Source organism: Syngnathus typhle, linkage group LG12 (genome assembly GCF_033458585.1).
Source record: "Syngnathus typhle isolate RoL2023-S1 ecotype Sweden linkage group LG12, RoL_Styp_1.0, whole genome shotgun sequence".
Taxonomy (NCBI): domain Eukaryota; kingdom Metazoa; phylum Chordata; class Actinopteri; order Syngnathiformes; family Syngnathidae; genus Syngnathus; species Syngnathus typhle.
Genome location: NC_083749.1, coordinates 6228648 through 6255511, shown reverse-complemented (window position 1 = coordinate 6255511; position 26864 = coordinate 6228648). Strand labels below are relative to the sequence as shown.

The 26864-nt window shown below is 41.1% G+C and overlaps 4 protein-coding genes across 4 annotated transcripts; 3 read left to right on the top strand and 1 right to left on the bottom strand.

Moving 5' to 3' along the window:
- Positions 1-5277: 5277 nt before the first annotated feature.
- Positions 5278-9669, top strand: cabp1b (calcium binding protein 1b). Its single transcript, XM_061292485.1, has 7 exons — positions 5278-5438; positions 6345-6375; positions 6455-6598; positions 7076-7185; positions 7277-7351; positions 7462-7534; positions 8310-9669. Exons 1-7 carry the CDS (start codon positions 5376-5378, stop codon positions 8333-8335), a joined length of 522 nt encoding a protein of 173 aa, XP_061148469.1. The 5' UTR covers positions 5278-5375; the 3' UTR covers positions 8336-9669.
- Positions 9670-11642: 1973 nt separating this feature from the next.
- rab11fip1b (RAB11 family interacting protein 1 (class I) b) lies at positions 11643-20191 on the top strand. The gene is made up of 6 exons (XM_061293411.1): positions 11643-12062; positions 15185-15606; positions 15862-17764; positions 18322-18912; positions 19163-19277; positions 19485-20191. Exons 1-6 carry the CDS (start codon positions 11722-11724, stop codon positions 19668-19670), a joined length of 3558 nt encoding a protein of 1185 aa, XP_061149395.1. The 5' UTR covers positions 11643-11721; the 3' UTR covers positions 19671-20191.
- Positions 20192-20335: 144 nt separating this feature from the next.
- On the top strand, positions 20336-22475 carry brf2 (BRF2 RNA polymerase III transcription initiation factor subunit). The gene is made up of 4 exons (XM_061293412.1): positions 20336-20587; positions 20701-20760; positions 20844-21165; positions 21563-22475. Exons 1-4 carry the CDS (start codon positions 20440-20442, stop codon positions 22332-22334), a joined length of 1302 nt encoding a protein of 433 aa, XP_061149396.1. The 5' UTR covers positions 20336-20439; the 3' UTR covers positions 22335-22475.
- Positions 22476-23034: 559 nt separating this feature from the next.
- On the bottom strand, positions 23035-25363 carry LOC133163765 (prolactin-releasing peptide receptor-like). Its single transcript, XM_061293982.1, has 2 exons — positions 24954-25363; positions 23035-23668 (listed from the first exon to the last, which is right to left on the bottom strand). Exons 1-2 carry the CDS (start codon positions 25361-25363, stop codon positions 23035-23037), a joined length of 1044 nt encoding a protein of 347 aa, XP_061149966.1.
- Between the last annotated feature and the right edge of the window lie 1501 nt (positions 25364-26864).

Sequence of the window (26864 nt, the reverse complement as noted above, 5' to 3'; positions counted from 1 at the left end):
GATATTTTTGTATCCACGCTCGGCATGGAAAAAAAAAAAAAACACGTTTGGTGTAAATCCTCCCTTATTGTCGCGCATGAGGATTAAGCTGCGAAACGGATGCGCCCGTGTGCACGTGGTTACAAATGATGCTAAATATTTATCCGTTTTTATGTGTCACTTCATTTAGAATAGCATGAAACTGTTCCTTTATTATTTATTTTTTCTTTGATTCATTTTTTTAAATAATATTTTTGCATAACATCTGTTTGAAAAATTGCATCAAAATTAATTCTAATAAAATACAGGTAAACTTTAAATTGTATTTTCATTCATATTTTCTTTTTTTCATTTGAAACTGTTTTAATGTATTTCTTTTTATTTCTTTTATTGTTTTTGTTCATAAATAAATTTAATTCAATTCCATCTCATTTACGAAACTATAAAGTAAACTGTAATGAATTCATGAAACTTTTCACCTCAATTTTAATTAAACCAAGTGCTATCTCATTAACCAGACAGCTTATCTTCATTAAACTCCCTGTTTGTGGTTATGTAAAAAAAATATTAAACCATTGATACAGAGTTATGTAAAAGAAAGTGAGACAAGGATGTGAAAACGGGGGGGGGGGGGGGGGGGTCATGGAATCGGAGACACACATACACATGCACACACACATGCACACACACAAAAACTCCGGCTTGACTTGATGAAAGCTGACGGCTCGTGTGTGACGTCCGATGAGTTCTGAAGTTCACAACGAGCCTGCGGTGCGAGGCTGCGTGAATCATCCAGTGAGCAACACATGCACGCACACGCACACACATACAAGGCCAATGAGAGCTATTGTATTGAATGGCAGACAGAGTTCAAATGATTGCAGTGTAAAAGTGTTTTTTTTGGGAGGGGGGCGGACAGAAGAAAAACAACATAAACGAATAATTAAATTACGGAATTAAATCAATTGTGCATGATGATGTCATGCTTTGTTGCCAACTTACAATGTGTGGTTTCTTCCAGTGTGCACGCCTTGACCGCCAGAATGCACGACAAAGATTTTCAAAACTAACTGAGCTAGTAAGATGCTGTAAGCGAAGTGTTGTTTTGCGATTGTCTGTCTTTATGTGTTGCTGCACCGTGAGTGATGCTACCTGTTGCTTAAATGCTTTTGATGATTGCAGCATCAATGCTAGTTTCATTAGCCCGTCAAGGGTGTTTTGCATTGCATGTTAGCCTAAAGCTAGCAGAGTTTAACAAGTTTGGTTAATTCTCTTTCTGTTTAGTTTTGTATTTGACTTCAATTGTACTACTGTAGTGGCAAGATGTTGTTTTTGGACCTGTGAAAGGCCTTGGTGGTCAGGATTTTGGTTTTGCAAGATATTTAGTCATGCATTCATCCTGCTGGTTAAGTAAAAGTGCAGGCTCAGCAAAAAAAAAGGCAAGCTTCAAAAGAGCCCGTCATGCCGTTTGCCATCATTCCGCTTCGATAAACGTGTTCATCATTATAGCTTGGTGGGGGGGGGGGCAGTGCTTAGCATGCTTGCCTCACAGTCAAGAGCCGCTGTGGTCACATTTTGGCTCAGGTTTTCCTTGATGGACTTTACATGTTCTCCTTGTGTTTAGGTATTCCAGGTTTCCTCCTCATTCCACCAACATGCTATAAGCTCATTGAAAACTTGACATCCATCCATCCATCCATCCATCCATCCATCCATCCATCCATCCATCCATCCATCCATCCATCCATCCATCCATCCATCCATCCATCCATCCATTCGTCTGGACCTGTTTTAGGGGCTGCTTGATCAAAAAGATGATGACGAATAAATAAATGTGTGTTTTCAGGAGAGCGAGACTGAATGATTCAGGCCAACCTATCTTGCTTGGAAAAAATATGAATAAATCCGCACCAATTTTCCGCGTGTGTTTGAGTTCGGAACAGCTGCGCATCTATTTGTGTGTATATTTTGGTGTCAATCCAAGCACTTCAAGCCTAAAACATGACTTTGCGATATGTGTGTGCACGTGTGCGTGCATGAGGATGGATGGATGGAGGGATGCTGGATGCTATAAAATGGGGAGAAGGAGCAAAAGAGAGGAATGGTTTATTTTTAGATCCAGAGCCTCACATGAGTGTATATTTCTGACCGTGTGTGTGCGTGTGTGTGTGTGTGTGTGTGTGTGTGTGCGCTTGTAGGTATCTGTGCATTTTGGATTAGCCTCTGCGGCATCTTGCTCCGGGGAAGGTAATATGCTTGTCCGAAAGAACCTCTTGTGTGGAATTTGCATAGATTTGGGAGAGCGTGGCAGAAAGAGAGAGAGGAGGAGGGTTGAAAGAAAGTGAGTGAGGGAGAGCAAGGGAAGGAGACAGGGTAGAGGGGAGGGAGGGATGCAAAGACCGTCGGAGAGAGGATGGAATGATTAAGCCATCTTTTCCACTCTCGCCGCTCGCACCTCCACGTTCTTCCGATCCATCGTTTGTTCTCCTTCTCCCTATGAAGACCCCCTCCAATCCATTTCCTCCTCTATCATTTCTCTCCTCTTCTTCCCAGATGTCCTCTCCTGTCAGTCAATGAGGCAGTAAAACCTTCTTCCCCTTTCCCAATCACTCCCCCATTCCAATGCATGCCTGGAGACGCACGTGGACATTCATGCACGCGCCGCCGCCGTCACACACACTCAGGGGGGAAACATAAGGCGAGACCACCCCGTTTGGGGATTTTTGCAATGGGCAACTCTGTAAAGTCGCTCAAAATTTTCACCAAAAAGGTAAGCTCTGCTTTTTTGGCTGCGGGTTCCTGCATGCTAGCTCATCCCAAACTCCCTTCAAGTGACTGGACTTTGTGTAGTGCTGTCGGACTTTGACGCTCAATCCGTGTGACGTTTGCTTGGGAGGAAATAGTGGCAGGATGTACTTTGTGTAGTTTCACTCTTGCATGCATTTCAGAAGTAGAAATGAATTGTTGGTTCATGAGGCCAGCCAGTGGATTGTGTCAATAGTGGAACTCTTGCCATGTCAGTACAGTTGGACCGTTCCAGAATGCTTATCGACTATATGATAATAGAAATGGAATGTTATGTGTTCTGTTAGATTGTTACGGAAGTTGGAAAAAATGTTTTGAGTAACATAAGCAAATGTTAAGAGCCATCCAAGTGTATAAAGTTAACCTGTTGCCCCCCCCCTCACTTTGGGGGTCAAATTGACTAAGTTTAGAGGTTTGTTTTTCAATCTACAGTAACATTTTAACGTTTTTAAAAGTGATACAGTTAACTCTCTTGTTATTTTACAGTTTAGAAACTAATATGAAGACAAAGTTGAAACCTCATGTTATGTTACTGGTTAAACTGATTCATTTTAAAGTCACAAAATTTCAATAAAATAATGCAATTTAACCCAACTGTAATGTTAAATAAACAAGTAGATATATTAAATAAATAAATAAATAAATAAATAAATAAATAAATAAATAAATAAATAAATAAATAAATAAATAAATAAATAAATAAATAAATAAATAAATAAATAAATAAATAAATAAATAAATAAATAAATAAATAAATAAAACCCTGCTGTTATGTTGTTAGTCAAATCGGCCCATTTTAAAGTAACAAGAAATATTAAACCTGTTGTGTTGTGTGTCAAATTAACTCACTGTTAAAAAAAAAAAGTTTTCTGCTCATGCTAAATGCTACAAATAATGCTAACACATTTTATCATGTTAGCATGGTTGAGCCATAGGACACAAACGATTGTCCCACTTTTCAAAATCACGATAACTTCCATTTGCTTTTGTTTCGTCGTCCTCTCAGATGTTTTTTTTTCCTAGAAATTGCTTCAAATCTTTAGCTTCCACTGGACTATTTTGATACAATAACATAAAATTGAGATGTAAACGTGCACGTTGACAAGCTTAACAAACAGTGCAGCATCTGTTGTCTTCATTGCAAAGCTTTCAAATAGGCTACCCAGTGCATCCCTACCAGCAGCAGCTGCATATTGTTGACCTAAAAATAAAAAAATATTACAATTCAAGTCTCCACACGACTTTTTTCTACACTTGGTCCTTTTTTTTTTCTATTTCTTTATGCATGTTATGTAACTGTCCGCGTGGCTCGGTAGTAATTTTCTGGCACGCTGTATCGTCCGCAAACAGCCCCTGCGCCATGCATGACTTGCTCAGATTAGCCAGTGGGCATCGAACCCCCCGCGCTTGGCTACTGCAGAAATGCACAAAGTAGCTGCGTTTGCACTGACATGGTAAGCAGATGGAGTGTGAAGGTCATTTGGAGTATCCAATAGTATGTTTGTTTGGTGTATATTCGCTTTAAATGTTATATACCGGTGTAAAGATGCAGGAGGCCGGTCGGCGCTCTCTGGGTAATTGGTCGTGACAGTCGCACGATCTGAAGATGTGATCGGTGATGTCACATTCTATTTTCAGTCTTTTTACGGCTACGGCTTGTTTGGATCAGAGGATAACAAGGAAGCGTCCTGTTTTAATTAACCTGTGGAATGCTCTGTAATTGGGCCGACTTTGCATGAGAGCCTGGTTAGCCCTCGGGGTTGGTGAGCTTAATTGGTGATTAGGAAAAAAAAAATGGCTGGCTGAGCATGAAAGGCATCATCTGGACTGGCCTGTAAAATTTGCATGAAGATTAGGTGCGTTTTTTAGGTCAAGGTTGATCGGAGTTGATATTAGGCATCTCTTGTCCCTCGTCTAAACTTGTCCTGAAATGTGTTCATAAATATTAAACAAAGTAGTGAGTTAATGATTATTATTTTTTATTTTTTTATTATTATTTTGTCGATCAATTGATGAATCAGATGACTGTCAACAAGCTGAAATTCGGAGGATTTGAGCAAAAAATATGCCTCAACGTTTCATTGATTCTGAAAAATCATTATGGATTAATTCAAGCACCGATTAGTTGTCGATTAATCGATGAATCCTTGTTCCTCTAGAGTTAAGTAAACTAGTCAGACAGGCAGTGGTGTTTCTATGCAGTGCCATTGGGATGTTGAAGCTTTGGAAATGCTGTCATGGGCAATTTGTCATCTGTGAAGTTTCTCGCATTCGGAAGAGAAAATAAGAAGTTAAAGAAAAGCACATCAATGTATATCAGACCTCGTCTGCCTCCCTTCCCTGAAGTTTACGTTCCATAACGACTGACTCCAAAATGGCAAATAACTGACAGACTCGAATAGCTCATCCCTCAAATCGCGTCTCCCATCTTCACGCGCCAACCTCACCCGGCTCCTCAATACTCTAACCCTGGACCGATTTTGCTCCAGGATCAGAAGAAGAACTACAAAGCGGTGCAGTCATCAGAGGAAGGGGGCTCAGGGGGGGGCTATCTGGAGCCACTAGTGGCCCTGGCCCAGAACGGCACCAACATGCACAACGTGCTGGGGCCCGCGTGCATCTTTCTACGCAAGGGCCTCGCCGAGAACCGGCAGGCTGTACGTAAGTCCGGAAACTAGCACGTGCATGCCAGCTGAGAGAAAAGCGTGCTGTCAATTTCTGACCGTCGCAGTGTGACCTAAAAAAATTGGGAATTATATTCATAGCCAGTTTTATGTGTTATTGGTCATTATGTCATTTGACAATTGGAGTTGCAAAATAAATTCAAACAGTTCTTTATTATATTTACTAACTGCATTTAATTCAATGTTTTATTTTATTATATTTTAATCAGAAAATGGATGGATGGATGATTTGAGTAATGCATATTATTGTATAATTATAATAATTATATTATTATTATTTTCTCCATTTATTCATATTTCTTTATATTGTCCTTGTTATTTCTACTCGGGGAGCAACACAGTCAATTTGGGCTCAGTGATCTCAAGTACAGTAATTGTTTCTGGAAATATCACAAACACACAGTACGACACTTTACCTGCAACTTGAGGGCCGCAAGTTGGAAAATAATTTATTGCTTTGTGCAATTTCTACATTGTGGGATGTTGCAAACGTTACTACTATTTGTATGATGATGTCATCATCTTTCACTTTATCGCTTTGCGACAGCGACATCACACGTTAGACTTTTTTCTTCTTCTTAAAACAGATCATATCAGTCAGGGTAGGCGAGCGGGCCTGTGCTGACGCGTGAGTGGTCGCTGTGCTGATGAGCTGCGAGATGGCGGCTCTTCTTTTTTGGACACGATGGTTGCATTTGTCACAAATGTCAAGTTCAATAATAAAATGCTAAACCTAAAAACAATTTGGAGGCAGTACATTATACATAAGACATCTTTGTGGCGTATGAATACCACCAAACACATTTATCTGTTTATTTCTCACGCCACATTTGTGTACTGGTGGGCTGCTAATTCTCCCACGTGATTCCCTTCCAGGACAGAGAGCTGCGGCCAGAAGAAATGGATGGTAAGCGACAGCGACAAAAATAAAATAGCCTCTAGTTTCGATGTAATTGTGTAATAATTACCCTCTGATGCGCTCCCAGAACTGCGCGAGGCGTTCAGGGAGTTCGACAAGGACAAAGACGGCTTCATCGGCTGCAAAGACTTGGGCAACTGCATGAGGACGATGGGCTACATGCCCACAGAGATGGAGCTGATTGAACTTAGCCAGCAGATCAACATGAATTGTAAGTGAATCTGTCAGCCGGGACCTGTCAAATTTTTGCCCTCAATAAAGTTGTATTATCTTTGTATTTAAAAGTTAAATACAACCGAACTGTACTTAACAAATATACTATAGTGGGTTCAAAAAAGTTTTGTCGAAACAAAACTAGTCGAAACACGATGTTCTGATTAATAATGCATTCGTGGAATTTGAATTAAGCAGCAAAATGTTTCATCTCAGGGGGCGGCCATTTTGCCTTTTGCTTTTGACTGAAAATGGCAAAATGGCCGCCCCTGAGATGGATTTAAAAGCGGTGGATTCTTCTGCTTAATTTATATTCCACAAATGCAATGTTAATCAGAAAATTTTGAATTCCTCTTTAAATCACGTAAAGATGCATCTTTTTATTTAATTTAGTGATTCTTTTGCTTACCACTAGAGGGCGTCTGAGTACCACTAATCCACTGCATTTTAAAACTTTACTTTTTGTCCACAATAGTGGGCGGACATGTCGACTTTGAGGACTTTGTTGAGCTAATGGGGCCCAAACTTCTGGCTGAGACCGCAGACATGATCGGCGTGAAGGAGCTGCGGGATGCGTTCAAAGAGGTCGAGACATTTCAATTATTAAATCATCCATTCATCAATTGTCTCTAGCGCTGGTGTTCTATTTTAAGTGACGTAACCTTGTCGTTTGCAGTTTGACACCAATGGCGACGGTCAGATCAGTACTGCAGAACTCAGAGAAGCGATGAAAAAGCTTTTAGGACAACAGGTAAGAGTCATGCAATCATAGGCCATTTTATTAGGCACACCTGCACGCTTGCCAGAAAAATAGGTCAGTCAAAACTGAGCAAAATTATCGTCATATTTATACGTTTTCAGGTAGGCCACAGAGATCTGGAGGACATTTTACGAGACATAGACCTCAACGGAGATGGACATGTGGATTTTGAAGGTATGATATCTCCTTATTTGTTCATATAATATTCAAATGCTTAAATATTCATATTTTATTCTGTGTATGAGGGATATATGAAAATTACTGAAACAAATTCCAATTTCCACTCTATTTGAATTTACTGAGAAGTACATACTTAGTGTATGTACTGTACATAGAAAAATATATACATTCCATTTCTACTTAGCTCACATCTAAAGCACACACCGTCTGCGGGGATGAACGGCGCCAGTGTGTCTGTCAGATTATCTCCGTGGGGATTATGTCACCTCAAAGATTACACCCCCACCACCATTACACACACATATACAGAGAGAGAGAGACGAGGATGCACATTTGCTGTGAGGGATGAGAATATCTGCGTAATATTTTTTGATGAGTAAATGCTACAGTGCAGCTTTAGTTCATCTGAGCCGGTGTATACATTGTGTCAATATAAAACATTTCATGGTGTTTAAAAGTGTTGGCACATGGACTTCATGTGTCAACACAAAAAATAGTTTTAAAATATTACAAAAATAATTGACTATGAGAATGTTTTAAATAGTGTTCCCTCCCTATAAACGCGGTTGACATGTATCATTTTTCCAGTAAATGACGTTACTATAAATGGAAAAAAAATAAAGTACAATAATGAAAATACAAAATAAAGATTTATTATCATGGAAAAAATCAACCACTTTGTAACCCCTGCAATAAACAAAACAATACTACACTATGTGACATTTGTCTTCATCTCACATGCTTGTGCCGCTGTGCCTTAAATTGGCAGAATTCGTGCGGATGATGTCTCGATGACTTGAGAGTGCACCGCTGACCTTTACGGAGAAAAAAAAAAAAATCACGTCAAGCCCGGCCCTGAAACTGCACCGCTGGAGTATGACGGCCGACAAGCACATCAAGTCAACACGGTTGGAGTTTTTTCTCCTGCTGTTTCTTTCAACATAAACCGATTTGTTTAAGACTATAAACTTTATTGTTTTTTACAAAAAGGATAAGCACATTTTCTTCTGGTGCTAATGTGCTTGTCAAATTGAATAAATCTATCTGACAATTCCGTGTAGCGATTTAGATGATGTCATCCACCGAGAGCCTACGAGAGCGTATGAACTCACTCAGCTGCTGATAAAAAAAAACATGGAGGCTATCTCAGGTTATACGTGCACAGTGCACACCATCAGCAGAAGCGAGGTTTAGGGATGAAGGCGAAAACACAATATGGCAATATCTCGGTGTGGTCTTGTCAAAGAAGTGTCATTGTGTTTTTTTGTACATAATCTTTTTTCCTTTCCAGATTGTAGATATGTTCCCATTATGCTGTCTTTGAACATACCTCGCGGTAAGTTATTTTTTTTTTGTGATGTAACTTCATGTTCTGGATTCAATTATGTCATTTTATTGTGAATTCTGTGTCTTTTTCTGCGTGCATTAAGATTTCCTGACGCAAGTTGGACAGTGCATAAAAATTCTAGTACATACATACCTTTGTTCAAATGTCAGTTTTTGTCATATGAAGGAAAAAAAAAAAGCCAAACTGTTTCAAAACTTTTTGGGAAAATTTTCATATCTTGGCAATTGAACAGGGGTGTGTAGACTTTTTATATCCACTGCTTCTATTGTACGTACAGCTGACCTGAGAGGCAATTTAAACATTCCAAACTAATTCTGAATATCATTGTGCATGAGTATCCAGATTATTTTTGTATTTAATTTTACCAATTCCCAAAGGCACATACTGGTGGCAATGTGAGATTTTTTTTTTTTAATTATTAGATTTTATAACTATACCGTATTGTTGGTTGTGTTTTCTTTGTAAATTAAGAAGCAATTTGTGTCCATGTGTGTAATTTGGATGAGTAAGATTCTCAATAATCTGTCATTTAAATTATTTTCTACATATCAACAAAGAAGCAGCATTTGTTTCTTTATGCACAAAAGCCAAAGAAAGTTGACAAAACTACTATTTGACTTAAGTACAAGGTATGCAGGATGTTTAATTTATATCGATAAAAGAAGGGACTGTTAATAAAAGTGCATGCCAACTGGAGGTATGAAATCAAAAAGGGAATTCTCATACTTGTTTTTTGCTGTGTGAAAACTATGCATGCCAAAAGCAATTTGTAGCAGATTTTCTGGTAGAATAAAGGTTTTTATGACATGCGAGATTTGACTAGTGTGACTTGTTGACGTCTGCTAGGCACCGGGGCTTGATGTATTCTATATTATGCCAGAAAATGTACTTCATTTAATTTATGCAGGGCTCTGCAATTAGATTAATGTCCATGTTCAGATCACAGGACAGTGAGGGCACATGCCGCTAGCGTCCTATAAAATGTTTAGTTTCTTTTCATTTGCTAGATGGAAATAGCAGATGCCTATTGTTGCCAAAATCCTGACAGGTAAAATTTTTATTTTTTTATTCTTTTAGCAGCCGGTATCAGTATCAGCATTATTTCAAGGTATCGATAATAAACTCAACAATCAAATAATTTTTATGGTTATATTTGTTTAGCAATAAATGCTAAAGCTAATCTACAATAGCTACCACAGTGCACTGTGTCACGTTGGTGAATTTAAATAACTTTGGAAATGTTCATCATTTGATGCCTGCTCAAATCCAGAGAGGCTTCCAATGCCAGATCCTCCAGCGGGAGCCCTCAGCCCAGGGGGGCCCATTGGACACATTGGCCATGTTTCTACAGAACCCCCCACACCCCCATCCCCTCAACTGGAAGGGGCTTTGTGATAACTCTCGGGAGGGAGCGTTACTCTTTGCTCACGGGACTGTCATCTGATGTTGACACTCCAGGGACAGAATGGAGCATCTGTATTTTGAAGACATGATATTGAGATAACAAGCTAAGCCGCAGTGCAGAAAGGAATCTCAAAACTGGAGTGAGATCTCTATATTTTTCTAGCCAATTGGATCATAACAAATGTAATGCCGTCATCTTCACTCCTTAATCCAGTTACACAAATTACAATAATTGGGTCGAGTTCCCATGAAATTAAATTCTGCAAAGGCCCAATATAGTCAGTTGTCAAGGAAATTGCACAGCTCTTCTGGAGACCCACCAGGAATATGATAAGCTCCAATATAAAGAGAAAACTCCAAATGCACAAATAAAACCTTCAAACCAACCTTTGATGCTGGGAGTAAAAATGTGATAATAACCATAGCACCATAAATGGAATGAGCAATTAATTTAATATCCATTACAGACAAATTAAATTTCTAGATTCCATGTTGAATCTGGAATGACTCATAGCACACACCAGAAATCAGAGGCAGACATCTAGTGGTCATAAAATAGAACATCATCCGTTGAGATGCTTCCAAGGTTTAGTGAAGTGGTCCTTTTTGTGATTAGTCATATATATCACCAATACCGGAATGAACACATTTGATTGGTTCACATCTAATAGTTTGTATTGTTTGACGGTGCCGTCAAGAGATGCACTCTTGCATCACTTCAGGAATTGGCTCAAGATTCTATAAATAAGCATCAGGGCTCCAGGAAGTGGACTGGCGACTCAACACGTGAAATAACACAGCACAGAATGGTGCGTTTGTGTTTCAGGATGGAAATGATTACAATGACATTTCAGTACATCATTTGATTGCTATTCAAACATGTCTCCTTAAATGCCTGCATATGACATTTGCTTCTGTGTGGTACTGCAGAATGGAAATTGAATTTCCTCTTATCATGAGTCGATAAAAATACAGACACCTCCAAAAGTATTGGGACGACCTTGTTGTATACATTTTGGAGATTTAGTCAATGAAAAACAGATCACTTGCACTTTTGTGATATTTTTTTTCCCCTTATTCAGCGCAAACAAATTTAGTTTCATTTTTAATTGACTGTTTGATTATTTCACAACTGAATCTAAATATATAACATGGAAGTATAATTGTAGTGTCTCGCCTTTGAGAACGTAGAATTAAATACTTAGTTGGAAGAGTATTAGTGGTGAGTGACAGCCGTAGTCCATCAATACAAGTAATTTGTTAATCTGGGGGCGGGGCTTCTCTTGAACCCAACCCCCCCAATCCCATTTTAACCACGCCCACTCCAACCCGTCCTAATGTCCGGCCGGTATCGCACTGTACTTGTGCAACTTTTCCTGGAGCGGCTGGTTGGTCACATCTCAGCCGCTCTGTAACTTCAACAGCCGCTATGTCGTTTCTGGAGCAACCCTGGTGTCCGACCAGCGTCCAGGTGACCGTCCTCCAAGCCCGCGGCCTCAGGGCGAAGGGCAAAGGCGGCACCAACGACGCGTATGCGCTCATCCAAATGGGCAAAGACAAGTTCCAGACCTCCGTGGTGGAGAAGAGCGTGGCGCCTGTGTGGAAGGAGGAAGCCGCCTTCGAGCTGCCGCAGCAGGGCACGGAAGGGGAGCGAGGCACGCTGCACGTCCACGTCCTGCACAGAGCCCTGGTCGGTCCGGACAAGCTGTTGGGTCAGGCCGTCATCGATTTGGGACTGCTCGCTCAGGATAAGAGCCGTAACAAAACTGAGTGAGTACACCAATTTTGAATTGTTTGGTGCTGCTGATTTTGCAGCAAGTATCATCCTCATCTTTTTATATTGTTTTGCATCATTTAAACGACGCGTTTTAAATTGCACTTTTTTTTTTTTTTTAGCAATCATGGAATAATCTGGTTAAATTGAATTGAAAAGATCGAGATGCATTTGCAATATGCACCGTATACATCCAGACATTTATAATACCGGCCCACAAATAATTCCCCATCTGACTGATGAAGTGCTGCCGCTACAAAGGAAAAGACAATGTCCTGACACAATTATAAAAAGAAAAAAAACTTCTGAGATGCTAATCACCCCTGATTGTTAAAATGAGTGAAAATATGTTTTATTCTTTTCCCGAAATATTTCTTGATTCAAGGGAATAACCATTGAATTTGTTAAAAGACAGCTCATTTTCGGAAAATAGTCTTTCCACTTTAAGAGCGAAGCATAGAAAGTGCTAAGCTGCTCGTAAGTAGTTTATTCCGCCACCATGTGACTGCCTGCATACCAGCTTTTTTTCTTACTCACCTTCTTATTACTCTGCTTGAACGTACTTACCACCACAACCTTCTCCCATCATCATCGTAGTGCCTGAAATGTTTTTTTTTTTTTTTTTTTCGGGTGATCTGTTTGCAAGTATGTCAAACACTCCTTGCCTGCGAGGTTTTACATCGGTCCAAGGCCTCGCATTCCTAGCTGCTTTATCAGTAAAAAATAAACATTGGATGACCCGCAAGGTCATTTTTGACAAAAACAGCACTGCTATAAAGGTTGTTATAATTCATCATGATTTCAAAGATAGTCTAATAATCGCTACGTCATGTTGTGTTTATAATAACTTGGCTTACTTGATCAATAAAGTAATGTAACCAAAAGATGGACTTTGACATGAAGTAATTAAATGGACTGTGCTTGCTATCAGTTTTATTACCTCCACCAAGTCAGTTGTTTTGATTAGTTTGGGTGCAACTTCCTGTTTTATTTTATCAATTTATTTTCCCTTCAATATTAAAAAAAGAAAAGCCTTGCTGACTGTTTTTTTAGAGGTCATCAGTGGTTAAGACTTGATCGAGTTTAACTCTGGATGGGCCTTGCAGAGCCAGGAAAATCATTTTCAAATGTTGACTGTGTGGTTTCAGCTATGTGAAACATACTAGCAATGTGGCTCAGCTTGAGATATGAAAGGAATTTTGCAATTTTGAGGGAGGCACCAGGAGAGAGTTCTCTTAGAGGACACATTATGGAAAGTTGACTGCTTGAATGTAAATACTTGGCTCTCTGGTGTGCCTTGCTCGTGTATATGCGAAATTACACCAATTTAAAATGTGCCTATGAGCAAGCTGTTGTGAATATTGCAGAGTTGTGTGAATTCTTAATGACTGCCAATGTCTGATGATTACAATAATATTAAATATGGGAATGAAATGCCTATCTTGTTTCTAATGAACACTTAGGTCCAATACGCTACTGTAGTTAAACGTTAGTCATAACGGGCGGGACTTGTTCTCGAAATAAACATGGCTTAAAAGTTGTTTTGGGTGTGCGCTAATGTGCATCATTAGCCTAAAGAGCATATCAGTCCTCCCAAGTTATGTTTTCTCCAGCTCCACCCTGCCTCCAAAACCTTTACTGGACACACTGATGGCCTGCTCTGATAAGCTCCATTCACTTTTGCTACATGGACACTTATCACTGCTTAGCTGACTCTTCTCCCGCTCGCACAGCTGTGTGTGCTGTGATAAGAGGTCTCCGCCAGAGCGGCCATTGTTCTTATCAGGACTACATGCTGCACAGGGAAGGATGTGTGTGTGTGTTTGTGTGTGTGTGTGTGTGTGCGAGCAGAAAAAGGAGAATGCTTGTTGACAAGGTTGAGTCATGAGCCTCCACTTTGCACTCAAGTGTCAGATGAGTCGGCTTGAAGCCATCTTTGTCACCCGGGCTTGAAGTGAAGACCTCCCTGACTTTTTTTTTTTTTTTTGTGTAACTTCCTTTGTGTTGCAATTGGAAGTCAGGTACTTCTCTCTTTTTTTTTTTTTCTTTTTTTGGATAACTTGTCCTCATGTTAGTATCCTTTCAATGAAAGGAGGTCAGTTGTTAGTATTTCTTCAGTATTTGTATAATTTGTTTTAATAACAAATCATATCGCAAATGCTGGTTTAAGTCCTGACCATCTTTTCCTTCTTAAATAAAATGCAGGTATTGTTTTACTGGAATTTATTTTGATTAAAAAAAACAGCTTATAAAATTCTTGCAGTGTTATTAATATGATGCCATGTGACATCTAATACGTGATCATTTGAGCCACAGCTGTTAGTTTTTAAGATTACTTTATTTAGTACTCAAGACTGGCCTGCAGCACCAAAATACCAGAGAGAACCCCTGCAAACACACACACACACACAAACACACACAAACACACAGACACAAAACGCCTTCTCATTTCCCCAGGAATCCAGATTTCAGTTGGAGTTGTTTTTTCAGATTTATGCTTGATAAGCACTTTTAATGCTGACTCGGTTGCTTTGCGATTTGTTTCCCTCCAAACCTCAAGACCCCCTCGGAACCAGCAGTCTTACTGTTGTCTTGTCATGTGAGACTTTTTTAGTTTTTTTACATAGAAAAGCTTTAGATGGATTTCAGAAATTGTAGAATGCTGCACAAAGATGCATAAATGCAAACTTAACAATCAAAGCATTCATTCAAACTCTCCATGGTTGGTGCAGTCAAACGACTGCTCACTTTTAGTTCCTATTTGAGAACTTTCCTATGAAGTCACTTTCCATTTGCCGTTAAAAAAAAAAAAAAAAAAACTGGAAAAAGTAAAAAACTGTCTTACTGTGTACATTTTGTTTCCCTAATTTTTGGACTACTTGCTCTGATAACAAAATAACTTTCAAAGATCGATCATCCAAATCTCAGAGTGGAATATAAGACCTTCGCTCTTGAGTCTATATGACATCATATAAAATAATTTTGCTACTAAAGCTTTGCCATGTCATTTTAAAGTGTGACATTTACACTTGGCCCCAAATTCAATCCCCTACTTCTGTGTTATTGAGACCTTCAAGCTTTTTTGGTCCAACGTTCTTTTGTTTTTTTCTACACACAGATGGTTCAAGTTACTGGACAAGAGCGGCAAGTCGGATAAAGACCGAGGCGAGGTGCTGGTGGACATCCAGTTCATGAGGAACAACATGACGGCCAGCATGTTCGACCTCACCGCCGTGGGCAAGCCTCGATCCCGTCTGGGCAAGCTCAAGGACAAAGTCCGGGGCAAGAAAAAAGAACCGGATGCGGTGGCGTTGTCGTTCAGGCAGGTCCTCACTGACAGCGAGGAAGATGAAGAGGAGAGCGTGGCTGGCGGAGCAGCTGCGGGCGAAGAGAAGAAGAAGAAAGCTAAACTCAAATCTTTGTTTTCGCACAAGTCCAACTTGCAGAAGAACATGTCACAGTCCATGTCCGTCCTGCCTGCCAAGAACTCCTCACTGAGCGGCAGCTTATCATCTGGGCTCAATGTGGATGCCTCAGAAGGTCAGTGGGAACATTTTCATGGATTATTTGACTTCTCTTTACAGTTTAGCAAAGGAAATGGTAAAAATTAAATGAATGATTTAGATTAAGCTAGAATGATAATTGTAAACTGTTTGCTCAGTCCACGTGCTAGCATGCTACTTCCCTTGCTACCTAGTTTGATTCCATTGTGACTTCAAACAATGAAACAGGGAAGAAAACAAAATGAAACCGATTATGTTAATATTTTACAAGTTCCATTTATGCCTTTTACAGGTAAGAAGAAGTTCAAGTTCATGAAACACAAACGCTCCGGCAGCTCGGACAATAAAGAGGCGTCTCAGAAACGTGCCGCTGTGGAAAAGAGCAACCTTTGCATCAACGGCAGTCACGTTTACTGCGAGGAACCGCTGCCTCGCACCACGCGAATCGGATCCAACTTCAGTCTGACCAGCTCGGGACACGGATCCATGGAAGATGTTCCGGAAAGCTCCCCGCCGCCCGTCGAATCGCTTCCTGTGATAAGGCAGTACACACCCTGGGAGGAGGAGGAGGAAGAAGAAATGAGGAACGAGGAAGTGGACAACAAGGAGGAGATGAAAAGGGGAAAAGAGCATGCGGAGAAAGAGAAGGAGCAGGAGAGGAGAAGACGAGAAGAAGAGGAGAGGGAAAGAGATGAAGAAAAGGCCAGAAAGGAGCAAGAAGAGGAAGCAAGAAGACAAGAAATGGAGAAGAGGAGACAGGATGAAGAAAAAGAGAGGAAAAGAGAGGAAGAGGAGAGAATGAGACGAGAAGAACTGGAAAGATTAGAAGAGGAACGGATGAGACGAGAGGAAGAGGAGAGGGTCATAGGAGAAGAACTGGAAAGGTTAGAAGAGGAAAAGAGGAGACGAGAGGAAGAGGAGAGGATGAGACAAGAAGAACTGGAAAGGTTAGAAGAGGAAAAGATGAGACGAGAGGAAGAGGAGAGGATGAGACGAGAAGAACTGGAAAGGTTAGAAGAGGAAAAGATGAGACGAGAGGAAGAGGAGAGGATGAGAAAAGAAGAACTGGAAAGGTTAGAAGCGGAAAAGATGAGACGAGAGGAAGAGGAGACGCTGAGAAGACAAGAACTGGAGAAGTTAGAAGAGGAGAAGTTGAGACGGGAGGAGGAAGAGAGGAAAAGAGAGGAAGAGGAGGAAGAGGAGAGGGTCAGAAGAGAAGAAGAGCAGGAACGGTTAGAAGAAGAAAAGCGACGGGAGGAGGAAGAGGAGAGGCTGAGAAGACAAGAACTGGAAAGGTTAGAGGAGAAGTTGAGATGGGAGGAAGAAGAGAGGAAAAGAGAGGAAGAGGAGAGGATCAGAAGAGAAGAAGAGCAGGAACGGTTAACGGAGCAAAAGAGACAAGAAGAAGGGAAGCTGAGAAGACAAGAACTGGAAAGATTAGAAGAGGAGAAGCTGAAATGGGAGAAAGAACAGCGCAAACGGGATGAAGAGAAGGCCAGAGAGGAAGAAGAGAGAATGAGGAGACAAGAAGAACAAGAACGATTAGCTGAGGAGCATCAGAGACTTGAAGAAGAGAGGAGGAGGAATGAAGAGAAGGCGAGAAAGGAAAAAGAGGAGAGAATCAGGCTGGAGGAGGAGGCCTTGCAAGAGAAAATTCGAAAGGAGGATGAGGAGCGTGCGAGACGACGAGAAGAACAAGAGGAGCAACGTAGACTCGAAGAGAGAAGGAAAGAAGAGAAGGCGAGAGAGGAGGAGGAGGAGGAGCGAGTGAGGAGACAGAGAGAAGAGCAGGAACGGTTGGAGGAAGAGGAGCGAGCGAAGGAGGAGGAAAGAAGAAGGGAGGAAGACGAGAAAATGATGGAGGAGGAAGCTCGAGAAGCCAAAAGAAAGGAGGAAGAGCAAAAGAGAAAACTTGCTGAAGAAGAGGAACGCCAAAGGGTTGAGGACGCGAGGAGGGAAGAAGAGCAGAAAAAGTTGGAGGAGGAAGAAAAGAAAAAGAGAGCCGAGGAAGAGAAGGAGGAGCAAGAAAGGCGATGGAAGGATGAAGAAGAAGAGAAAAGGAGGGATGACGCAAAGAGGGATGTTGACAATCCACAAGTGGATTCCTCCAATCCGTTTGAAGAAGAAGTTTCGAATCATCCCTTTGAGGACAACAACGCACCTTCTAGGTCAGACCCAACCGTCGTCACCCAAAGGTCAGTGCTTCCATGACGACACATTGACCAATCCAAACATCTCTTTTCCCTTCACAGTACTTCAAACTATACACACTTTGTCAATCAATAACATACAGTTAAATGTAGGTCGATCAAATTGGATCGACTCAAGGCGATGTTCTTCCAAGTAGGAACTTGAAGACATAAGTAGTTGGCGCTAGATGAAAAAGATATTCAAGGTCAGAGTCATTTAAATGCACGAAGGAGTGACTTCCTCGTCTGGGTTACCTTTGCCGTCGCCATGGCAACACACACGGTACGTAATCCAAGCCTGACGGCTTCGTGCAAATTGCATGGCTTGCGGTGGCATCGTCGTCCGTCTTTCGCCTTGACCTCATTAACTTGGCCGTTACGTCAACAAGGAACGACTCGAGTGAAGGTGTTTTAATTTCACCTTAATTTATGCTCACTTTTATTTTCATACAGGCCTAAAATGAGGTTTGGTCAAATTTAATGCGGAGGGGAAAATGATCGTATTCGCTTGAGGCAATCCGTCCCAATACTTATGCTCACCTCAATGTGCTTCTCTTAACCAGTTTGCAAGAGCCTGAGACTTCAACCACAGTCGCTCAACGTGAGAAGCGACCAGCGCCTCAGCCGCCCGGAAAAACTGTAACTTCATTGATTACCGAGCAAGTCAAAGACAAGGAGGTGAAAACCGCCAGTGTTCCTCCCCAGCGCTCGGTGAAGACCATCCCTCCTCGAAGTAGATCTCCCACAGATGCGCAAAAACATAAACGCCCAGCACCGTCAATACCGAGCACCGAGTCCAAGCCAGAAGCAAACAGCTTGAATCCATTTGATGATGACGATGATGATGGGATCGAGTGTGCTGCGCAAGATCACGTCTCCTCTTCAGTGTCATGGCCGCCCCCCGTGACCCAAACTCCCGATCCAGACGCCAAAGTCAAATCTTCTAAAGTGGCCCGTGCCCCTGCACCTCCCGCCAAGACGGTTGCTGTATCAAGCACGCAAAGTAACACTCGTACTTTACCCGATGACGCTAAAACCCAAGCACAGACTTTGGCGCACCGGGAGAGTTTGCCGAAAGAAGCCAAGCCGAGCACGCCGCAGCACGGGCGGGATGTAGGCGAGAAGAAAGAAGCACCTCCAGCACCGTCGCGCAGGTGAGTTGGCCAACGCACGGACGGAGAATCTTGTCAGCTATGAAGAGCCCTGCTGATCTCCATTCTTTTTTTTTTTTACATGTTAGAATTGTAAATCAATAAAAAAATAAACAAATAGCAAATAAATAAATAAATAGATAAAATAAATAAATAGATTAAATAAATAAATAGTGTATATATAATAAATATTGCCGTTTATAAATAATAAATATTGTTCTTAATTGTCATTGTTTATTTTTGTCCATTGCAGACTACATCCTGTGAAACCGCTCAGTGCTCAAGAACAACATCCTGTCGTCTCGGAGGTCCAAGGAGACAAAAAGAAAATGGTGGGAAATGTTGGTCAAGTTGAGGAGAACACAAAGGTAGCTCCCATTTCATACTATTGGAGACATGTTTTGCCACAATTTAAATGAAAGTATTTGGGGACGTTCTTCTGGCAAAACACTTGAAAAATAAGATTTACATTTACAGCATACATGCCCCTGTGTCCAGGTTGCAAATAAATGACGTAGCTTCCGAAATGGAATTTCAAATGGGTTGATTTCGTTTCGTTGGCAATCCCATTGTAGGTGAAAGTCGGGCCCTACTCGATGCTCACCCGGGAAGAACTCATCTCTCTGGTGGTAAAGCAGGAGACGCAGCTTCAGAACAAGGACCGAAAAATTGCCGAGCTGGAGCGGTACATCGACAACTTACTCGTGCGCGTCATGGAGGAACAACCGAGCATTCTCTTGTCTATGAAAAAAGTCGTCTAGGTGGGTTTGGCTTTTTTGGCCTACTTTTCCTCTGCATTTCAAAGCTGAGTGGAAAATGAGACAGTTCTTTGTTACAATTGAGCAGTTATTGACGGTCTTAAACTGTATTAAATGTTGCCAACATAATTCCTATCTTAAGAGCAGAAATTGCTTCTGTCCCTCATCTTTTGTAAATGTTTACCTTTTTGATGGTTCTAGCTCTGCATTTGTTACATATACACGTCTTCTTGCACTGATTAAATGTTTACATGATCCAAAAAAAAAGCACTTTACTGAGCTTGCGTTAGAATCTCAACACTGGTTGCAATGTACTGTTGTAAAGTATTAACATATCTGAGACTAAAACAAAATGCCAAATGAAGTGCTGTTTTTCTCTTTCCTAATTCTCACGCGTGTGTGGATGATGCTTTGTCTATTTTCAAACTGTACAAAAAAATTGTTGTTTGTATTTACTGTACAAGAATATTGAATTATTTTTAGTTCCCAAAATTGTTACAAGAATAAAGTATTTGCGATAATCAGTCTGGTTATATTTATATTGAATATAATCTGGTTTTTTAAAAAGCCCTCGTGATAAGAGGTTCGGATGATGAATGTAGTGACATTTGCACAGTTTTCCTTATGAAGGCGGAACCCTTGCCATCTAACATTGTTTCTACCCGGAACTATTTTGATTCCTGCATTGAGCCTGCTCCAGTGTTTCCAAACCGATTTTTCCGGTGTGTTTTGTGAGACTATATTAATTCATCTCCCCGGTAAGTGACACGACATGCCTGCAGCGGGTTTAAAATGTCCCCGATGCGGCTCGCCCAACATTGTAGAGGACGATCATCACACTCAGCGTCAGAATGTCTGCGTGGACTGTGGTGCTGTGGTGTCAGAGGGGGCTCTCACCCACGATGTTTTCGAAGGCTCAGGTAAAAAAAAAAAAATCCTTTTATATCGCTACCTGTTTTGTTTGATGGTGTTTCCATACAATAAGTTAAATGTGTTGATCATTACGGCCATGTGATGCAAACTCACTTTTCAGATGTCAGCTACAGCCGAACAACAGCTGTCGCTAAAAAGCCATGTTTAAACCAGATAAAAGGTGAGCTTTGTTACTCGATTATCGTAAGGTGTTTACTGTGTACCCCACTTTGAAATGTTCTTTTACTTTTCAAACCCACGCAGGCCAGCAGCAACTAAAAGCCCTTTGCAGAGTCCTACGGGCCAACAATGAAATCGAGACCTTGTCAAGCACGTATTTCGCGCAGGCTTACGAGCACGAAAGCTTCCTGAAAGTCAGCCTGCAGAAGAAGGAATGCCTGGCCGGCTGCTGCGTGCTGGTGAGCTGCAGGCAGCTCAACTGGCCCGTCACCATGGGCACCATCGCATGTTTGATGGAGGCAGACATTGTGATGATGGGCGCCGTCTACCAAGAAATGATGAAGGTTCTCAAGGTCGAGGCACCACTGATCAACGTCAGCGATGTGATGGAGGCTCATTGTCAAGAGTAAGCATGCATTTTTGTCTGACAGTGTTTCCTAAACTTTATTCACAGCAGTTACACGGAGGAACATAACCTGTGATGAAATGTCTCATACTTTGGGCTCAGCAATAACATTATATTGCGCTAAAGTATTTGTGCGACTAACTTGGTTGAACAAGGGATGCGTGTCAAACATTGTGGATAAGGAGCCATTGACTGATGTTACATGATGCTGCATATGTAAATTGCTAATAACAGAAAGCATCCTAAAATTTGAATGTGTTCAAGTGCTCAGCCTTCACCTAATCTAATTAATTGAACATGCATTTAATTTAATTCAGGACTCATCTTTATGATTCCATTCTGATTATAGACAAATTATGTGTTGTTTGGTACAAAACTATGTCATTATTTCCCCCAGGTACAAAATTAGCTCCCTCGACGTGCATGAAGACCTTGCCGAGGACCACAAGGACTTAAACAAACGAGCCTTGTCCCTGGTAGAGCTGGCCGCCGACGCCTGGATCCTGACCGGCCGCAAGCCCGTTCCCTTAATGATGGCGACGGTCTACTTGGCCTGGCAGTCCCTAAACCCCAATCACGTTCGCATCAAAGTGTCATTGGAGAAGTTCTGTCTGATTGCCAAAATGAAAAAGAACCGGGTCGCCGCCAAGAGAGTGGGTGAGCTTAAGGAGGTGCTTTGCAAACTGGGGAAGGAGATCCCTTGGGTGACGGAGCCGGTGACGTCGGACAATGTGGTTAAGCACGTGGGAGATATCGTAAAGAACAGATTTGCTCTACTACGGAGGGCTATGAGGAGCCATGAGGACGCCTTAAAGGAGGAGAACCAATTGTGCTGCAAAGAAGCAAATCCTTTTGAACCTGAAGATCAGACTCCACATGCAACCACTCGAAATCCTAATGAGGCTAAAGAGATAGGAGAGGACACAGAGTCCAAGAGTAATCAAGAACCAGAACCCAACTGGGGGAAGAGGATGCTTTTCGCACCACCCTGTGTGATTCACCCTAAAAGACGGAGAATGGCGCTAGAAGGGCTTAAAGATGTAACTGGTGACGAGGAGATCTCGGACAGCGAGATTGAGTCTTATATTCGCACCCCGCGGGAGGCCAGGGAATTTGCGGAGATGCAGAAGGCTTGGGAATCACAAAATGAGGAGGCCAAATGTGAATAATGAGGACTGGAGCTACTGGACTTCTGCAATTATGCACTCAAAAGGACACCTTTTTTTTATTTATATCATTTTCCTTAATTGATCAAGACTGTAAACGTTTTGTTTAGTAGAATTTGTATTAAAAAAAACACACACACATGAGTAGTGATGTGTACAAATTCATTTTAATGTCAATCACACAACATAGCTCCCACTGTCATAATGCAACATTCTTTTTATTCATGACAGTCACAAAGAAATCAAAATTATACAATTATAGTTTACACAAAATAAACAAATCAATACAACAGAAGACATCACGAATTATTCGCAATAATACAATCCACGGATGTTGAATATTTTTATAATCAATTATTCTATCGCATCGATCAATCAAATCAAATTGTATGTGGCATACAAATAAATTGCCCCATTTACTGTTAATGATGAATAACAACTAAATGACAACAAAACAATATGGCGCAAGAGGTGATTAATGGTGGTCACATGACTTGACTAAGGAATGCTGAAGTAAGTAACTTGATTTCTGTTCAGGTCCGTTGTCGTGGAACTGTACACTATCCTGAGTTTGGCGCAGGCAGCTCACAGAGAAGCTGGGAATTGAGTGTGAATGCTTGTCCGTCTCCAAATGTGAATCACTAATGACCTTTTAAAAATGGATGATGATGGATGGATTCGCTTGTCTTCCTCATTACGGGACTTATAAAACCACACCGGCGGCGCAGCGGTTAAGCGGCGCTCCGACGCGGCTTCGGCATTTGAGCATCTTCCTCAGCTCGCCGCGGAATCGGTCGTGCAGCCACGCGTTGAGGAAAGGGTTGCAGCAGGATGAGCTCATGGCGCACAGGTGGCAAAGCAGCTGGATAAGCAAGAAGAAGCGTTTGTTAATGAGACGGATGTCGATGTCTCGAAGCATGTTGAAGACATGAATAGGGAGCCAGCAGAGAGCAAAGGCGGACACCAAGAGGGCCACCAAGCGGAAGATCTTCCTCTTCCGGGCTTGTTGGGCGCTGGCCTTCTCTTGGGTCCGGTGGCCTGGCGCCACGCACTTTTTTAACTTGACCGTGATGCACAAGTAAGAGAGAAAAACGGCAGACAGGGGCAGGACGTAGGTGAGCAGCAGGGTGGTGTAAGCGTAGGCCCGTCGCTCCTTCTCACGGCCCAGCCAGAACTCTTCGCAGATGGTGAAGCCTTCGTCTTTAAACTCCACGTGATAGGTGTGGCTCACCGCCGGGGTGACAAGGCCGCAGGATATTAGCCAGATCCCGGCGAGGACGCACACACAGGTGGCCACGGAGGTACGCTTCTTCAGGGGGTGCACCGTGGCGTAATATCTGCAATTTTGGAAAAAAAGGCATTTAATTATAGATTTTGTTTCAATGCTCCACCTACAAATTCATATTTTGTCAAATCAAAAACTGGAATGGATTTTTTTTTTTTTACGTGAGAGGTTCCACTCTGAAAGAATAATTTCTGCATGCATAACCGGTTGGGTTTTTAATTAGGGCTAAAAATATACAAAAGTTTCTGTGAAATTGCATTGAGCTCACACTGTTAAATCCCCAGGCAATTTAGAGGATTGCCCAATTTGTCGAAATATGCATATGCCAAGGACAAAAGCCGGGCGTGTTTAAAATGTGTAATTAGAGGAGGCGAACATCATGTAGCTCAGATGAATAGCGCTGACAAGTTCTTTTGAAAAGAAAGAAATGTTTTTTTTTCCTAATGGTGTTAAAGAGCTGCGACTGTGCTCAATAGAAGTATATTATCAACGGCGAGTGCAGGAACAGATGCTTCTTAAAAATATGGCAAACAGTGCAAATGCATTTGTAGCGGTAATGGACTTTCACTTCACAGAACATTAAGGACACAAGGTAAAAAAAAGAAACGTGCGTTGTAACATCACTGGAATCAACATCATACTGCAGAAAACAGGAAGCATCAATGTTACCATTAGGTGTCTTTGAGGCTTCACCATTTTGAAAAAAAATATATATATATATTTTTTTTTTCTTTCTTCCTTCCATTGAACTTTGTTGATGGTGATAGAAATGCTTATTGGTCAACCTTATACATTGTATAAAATACATTTTGGGGCATCTATAATCAAAATGTATCATTTGTAGGCGATGAATTAGATTAAAGGAAAATGAATTTTGGTTTTACAGATAAACCATGATAGGACTTTGATACTATGTTGATATATTTTACATATATGATAAATTAAGGTGTGTTTGGAAGGGAGAAAGAAATTGAAATATTTCTGGAATTAACAAAATAACCGCAAATTAACGCGGTCTCAGTATTCCTTAACCATAGGTGTCAAACTCAAGGCCCGGGGGCCAGGTACGGCCCGCCACATCCTTTTATGTGGCCCGCAAAGACAAATTGTGCAACAACTTTGTGTGCAAATTACAAATTGTCTTTACTTTTAGAATATAGTTTTTGCTAGTTTCTGATTTCAAAATTTGCTCTTCATCAGTTTGTTTTGTACCCTGTGTTAAAAGTCATAATGGAAGGAAGGAAACTATGACTACGATGCGGCCCGTGACAAAAATGAGTTTGACACAAATCCCAAACAGAGCTTCTCATCTGAAGCCAAAGACCGTCGACTCCCACCTGTCCACAGCTATGGCGGTGAGCGTGAAGACCGAAACGTAGACGGTGACCGGCTGGATGAGGTACACCAAGTAACACATGAAGCGACCGAAGACCCAACCACGGGGGTTGAAGGCGTACGCCAGGGTGAAGGGCACGCAGGTCACGCACATGAGCATGTCAGAGAAGGCCAAGTTGCCGATGAAAAAATTGGTGACGTTGTGCATCTTGCGTGCTCGGCAGATGACGTAGAGGAGCAGGTAGTTGCCGAAGACGCCCACCGCCACTACCAGAGCGTAGCACGGGATGATCAGGGGCTTGAACGTCTGCAGCAAGGCCACGTCAGCAAACTGCGAGCTGCAGTTGCTGGAGTTGTCATGCACGGCCACCTTGTAAATGTCTCTCTGCGTGTTGCTGCCATTTGTCTCCATGGTGGCAAAGCCGTCACCGTCCTGAAAAGATGCAAGGGGGGGGGGGGGGTATGTTTCTTGAAGGGAAACATCAAATATAAAAGGTCATGAATGAATCCTCCTAGTTAGGCGGAAACACCTCAAATGGTCCAAAAGACCCTTTTAGTAATACAAAATGAAAAACTACTCATCCTTTTAACAATAACTTCCTGAAGATAGGAGTCGTTCTCTAAAACGTGGAATTGGAAAATGTCAGTTTAAGTTCAGTCAATTATGTTGAAAATGTTAAAGCGTTCTAGTGGAGAAAAGCATCAACCTTGCAAAGTTGATGTCATACTAATTGGAATCAAATACGTTTAAAACAACAGGAAAATGTCAAATGTTGATGTTGTACATTGTTGTACCTCGGAAGAATTTTTTTCTTTTTAAGTAGCAACCTTGAAATGCATGCACCGTACAGTAATCATGCAAAATATTGTCGATCTACATGAGTTTTAAAAATTATAAGTGTATATATGTCTATATATATGTATATATATATATATATATATATATGTATATACACGACGAGAGATGTTCCACAACAAATGCAACATTTATAAGAATGTGAAGCTAAAATAACCTTTTAATACATAAAAAAAAGAACATGAATCTATTTTAAATCTCAGACAATGCAATTGTTACCATGACAAAGAGCTTGAGGTCAAAACGGAAGTAAATGCACAGTATCGGCAATCTTACTTGCTTATATTTAGGAATATTAAAATGTGTATGTATGTGTATATATATATATATATATATATATATCTACATACTCACTGTATATTATATTTACTGTATATGTGATAGATATACAAATTCAAGCGTTGGCCTGCTTTTACATAGAATAACATTTTGATATAAATAACAAACTAATTCTTTCAAACTGGACAAGTCTTTCCATTGGCCAATACATATTATTTTGAACCTTGTAGAAGTACTATCAGGATATTAGCACCCGTACAAAATGAAGCTCAGCAACTTACCTGTGATGAGTTCAACTCGAAGTGCAGATAATCACTGCGCGTCGTTTCTGCCTCCGATCACACCAAGTGAGCTTGAAGAAGGAACTGCTGGAGAGGAGGAGGAGGAGAGAAGGAAGGGAGTCTATGGGAATGACAGCTAGCCAATAAAATGACAGATCTCCTTCGAAGATTCATGAGACGGCCTGACGTTGATCTTGAACTCTTTGGTTGGTTGACAGCGTTACCGATGAGTGATGCTGCTGGCTGGCAAATATTGTCAACTGGTGCCAGCTTTTAAAAAATATATTTTTTGAAATATCCAAAAATTAACTACAACTAATCATGAAACAGACCAATTAAATTAAATCTAAAAATGAATTCAGACAATATACAAAAATGATACAAAATCATTAAAATCATGAAAATAATCCATAGATAAACCGCACTAGACTATAATTAAAAAGGTAGCGGCTTATGGTCCGGAAAATATGGTATATTAACCACATCTTATGAAGTCC